The 2,809-nt window shown below is 58.0% G+C and overlaps 2 protein-coding genes across 2 annotated transcripts in view; one reads left to right on the top strand and one right to left on the bottom strand.

Moving 5' to 3' along the window:
* Window positions 1–2,676, top strand: part of TEX261 (testis expressed 261) — a 9,789-nt gene extending 7,113 nt beyond the window's left edge. Inside the window, 3 exon segments of the mRNA XM_015850159.1 lie at window positions 650–1,019; window positions 2,416–2,477; window positions 2,479–2,676. Of these exon segments, the coding sequence (XP_015705645.1) occupies window positions 650–1,019; window positions 2,416–2,477; window positions 2,479–2,676 (630 nt within the window).
* Window positions 2,677–2,752: 76 nt separating this feature from the next.
* Window positions 2,753–2,809, bottom strand: part of ATP6V1B1 (ATPase H+ transporting V1 subunit B1) — a 26,593-nt gene continuing 26,536 nt past the window's right edge. Inside the window, exon 11 of the mRNA XM_032441586.1 lies at window positions 2,753–2,771. Within this exon, the coding sequence (XP_032297477.1) occupies window positions 2,753–2,771 (19 nt within the window). The remainder of the gene's footprint in view (window positions 2,772–2,809) is intronic.

The following is a 2,809-nucleotide window of genomic DNA, read 5'->3' as shown; positions in this document are numbered from 1 at the left end:
GGGGCACTACAGGGACAATATAGGACACTATGGGGACAATATGGGACACTATGGGGCACTATGGGGACAATATGGGACACTATGGGGCACTATGGGGACACTATGGGGCACTACGGGGACAATATGGGACACTATGGGGCACTATGGGGACACTATGGGGCACTACGGGGACAATATGGGACACTATGGGGACAATATGGGACACTATGGGGACACTATGGGGCCCTGTGGGGACACTATGGGGCCCTATGGGGACAATATGGGGCCCTATGGGGACGCTATGGGGCACTATGGGGACACTATGGGGCACTATGGGGACAATATGGGGCCCTGTGGGGACAATATGTGGCACTATGGGGCCCTGTGGGGACAATATGTGGCACTATGGGGCCCTATGGGGACACTATGGGGCCCTATGGGGACACTATAGGGCACTATGGGGACACTATGGGACACTATGGGGACACTATGGGGCACTATGGGGACAATATGGGGCCCTGTGGGGGCACTATGGGGGCAATATGTGGCACTATGGGGCCCTATGGGGACACTATGGGGCACTATGGGGATACTGTAGGGCACTATGGGGACAATATGGGACACTATGGGGATGCTATGGGGCCCTATGGGGACAATATGTGGCACTATGGGGCCCTATGGGGGCACTATGGGGCACTATGGGGACACACTGGGGACACATTGGGGTCCCCAATGGGACACACAGGGTGGCATTGGGGTCCTTGGGGTGACATTGGGTCCCCATTGGTTCCCTATGGTGCCATTGTGGTCCCCATTGGTTCCCTATGGTGCCATTATGGTCCCCATTGTGTCCCTATGGTGCCATTGTGGTCCCCATTGGTTCCCTATGGTTCCATTATGGTCCCCATTGGTTCTCTATGGTGCCACCCCCCCCCAGGTCCTGGCGTACTTCACGTTCTGCCTGTGGCTCATCCCATTCTCCTTCTTCGTGTCCTTGTCTGCGGGGGAGAACGTCCTTCCGTCCACGGTGCAGCCGGGGGGTGAGTCGTGGGGGGACAAAATGTGGGGCTGGGGGTTTGGGGGGGTGGGGTTTGTCCTGTGTCACCCCGTTTCCCATTCACACCCCCCCCCCATTCACAATTCCCCCTTCTCCCACCTCCCCCATTCATGATTCACACTCTTCCCATTCACAGTTCTCCCCCATTCACTCTTCCTCCCCCTTCCCACCTCCCCATTCACAATAACCCCCCCCTTTCCCATTCACAATTCCCCCCCATTCACACCCCTCCTATTCCCCTCCTTATTTCCCACCGCCCCTCCCTCCCCCATTCACAGTAACCGCCCCATTTCCATTCCCAGCCCCCCCCATCCCCATTACCACGCCCCTTCCCCGTCCATTCATCCCCTTATTCACCCCCCTCCCCTCCCCATTCACAGTAACTCCCCTTTCCCATTCACAATCCATCCTCCCACCTCTCCCATTCCAATTCCCCCCCATTCACCACTAATCCCTCCCCCATTCAAAACAACCCCCCTTTCCCATTCCCTAAACCCCGGCGCCACCCCATTTCACAATATTCTCCCCTTTCCCATTCTTTTTGACCCTCCCCCAACCCCATTCATGAACCCCCTTATTCGGCAATAACCCCCCCCCATTTCCCATTCACATTAAACCCCATTCCCAACCCGTTCCCCCCCCAATTCCATCGCCCCCAACCATTCACAACCACGTCCCCCGCATTCACAATAACCCCCCGCCACTTTCCCATTTCCCCCAGCCCCGTGGCCCATTCACCGACCCCTCCCGCCCATTAATCCCCCCCCATTCACAATAACCCCCCCCCTTTCCCCTTCCCACCCCATTCCAATCCCCCCCGTTCCATCCTCTTCCCCAAATCTCCACTCCTTCAAACTAATCCCCCTGCCCTTCCCATTCACAATTCCCCCCTCCAGCCCCATTCACGAATAAACCCCCCTTACCATTCAACAGTCGCCCGGCCCAGCCCCCATCAACTCTAACCCGCCCTCCCCTTTCCCTGCATTCCCAGCCCCCACATTCAACACCCCCCTCCCCCATTAATCCCCCATCCCCATTCAACAATACCCCCTTTCCCATTCATACCCCCCGCCCTGATTCCCCCCCCCTCCCTCCCCCCGCATTCACAATAACCCCCCACTTTCCCATTCACAATCCCCTCTCGCGCACCCCCCATTCAAGTAATCCCACCCTTTCCATTCATAATTCCCTCCCATTCCCGAACCCTTCCCATTCACACGCTCCTCCTCCCCCATTCACAATAACCCCTCATCTGCCCTTTCCACATTCATGACCCCCCCAATTCCCACCCCCCTTCCCCTCCTCATTATCCCTCCATTCATCCCCCCCATTCACAATGACCCCCCCCATTCATATCATTAACACCGTTGTGTCCCGAGACGACGTGGTGTCCAACTCTTACTGCAGGGGAAGCGCTCTCAGCGCGTCGGGGCTGCTCGCAGGTTTTCTCCTTGATGCGGGACGCGGTGCTGCCCGAGGCAAAGATCCCCTCACTGACCCCCCCCATTAAACCCCTATGGAACCCCCCCCATCCACACCAAGGAGTCACACTGGAGAGCCCCCCATCCACATACAGGATGGGGGGGGGGGTAACAGCTGAGCCCCCCCCATCCACACACAACATATGGGGGGGGGCCTGAGACCCCATCCAACATACATGGGGGGGGGCAGCTGAGATCCTCCCCATCCACACACCGGGCACATATGGGGGGGGTCTCAACAGGAACGCGGTGGCCTGGCACCAGGCAGACGATACAAAGCTGACACCCCAAG

This window comes from Coturnix japonica, assembly GCF_001577835.2.
Source record: "Coturnix japonica isolate 7356 chromosome 4 unlocalized genomic scaffold, Coturnix japonica 2.1 chr4random350, whole genome shotgun sequence".
NCBI lineage: Eukaryota > Metazoa > Chordata > Aves > Galliformes > Phasianidae > Coturnix > Coturnix japonica.
The sequence above is the reverse complement of the archived record's forward strand: the minus strand, read 5'-3'. Positions and strand labels throughout refer to the sequence as shown.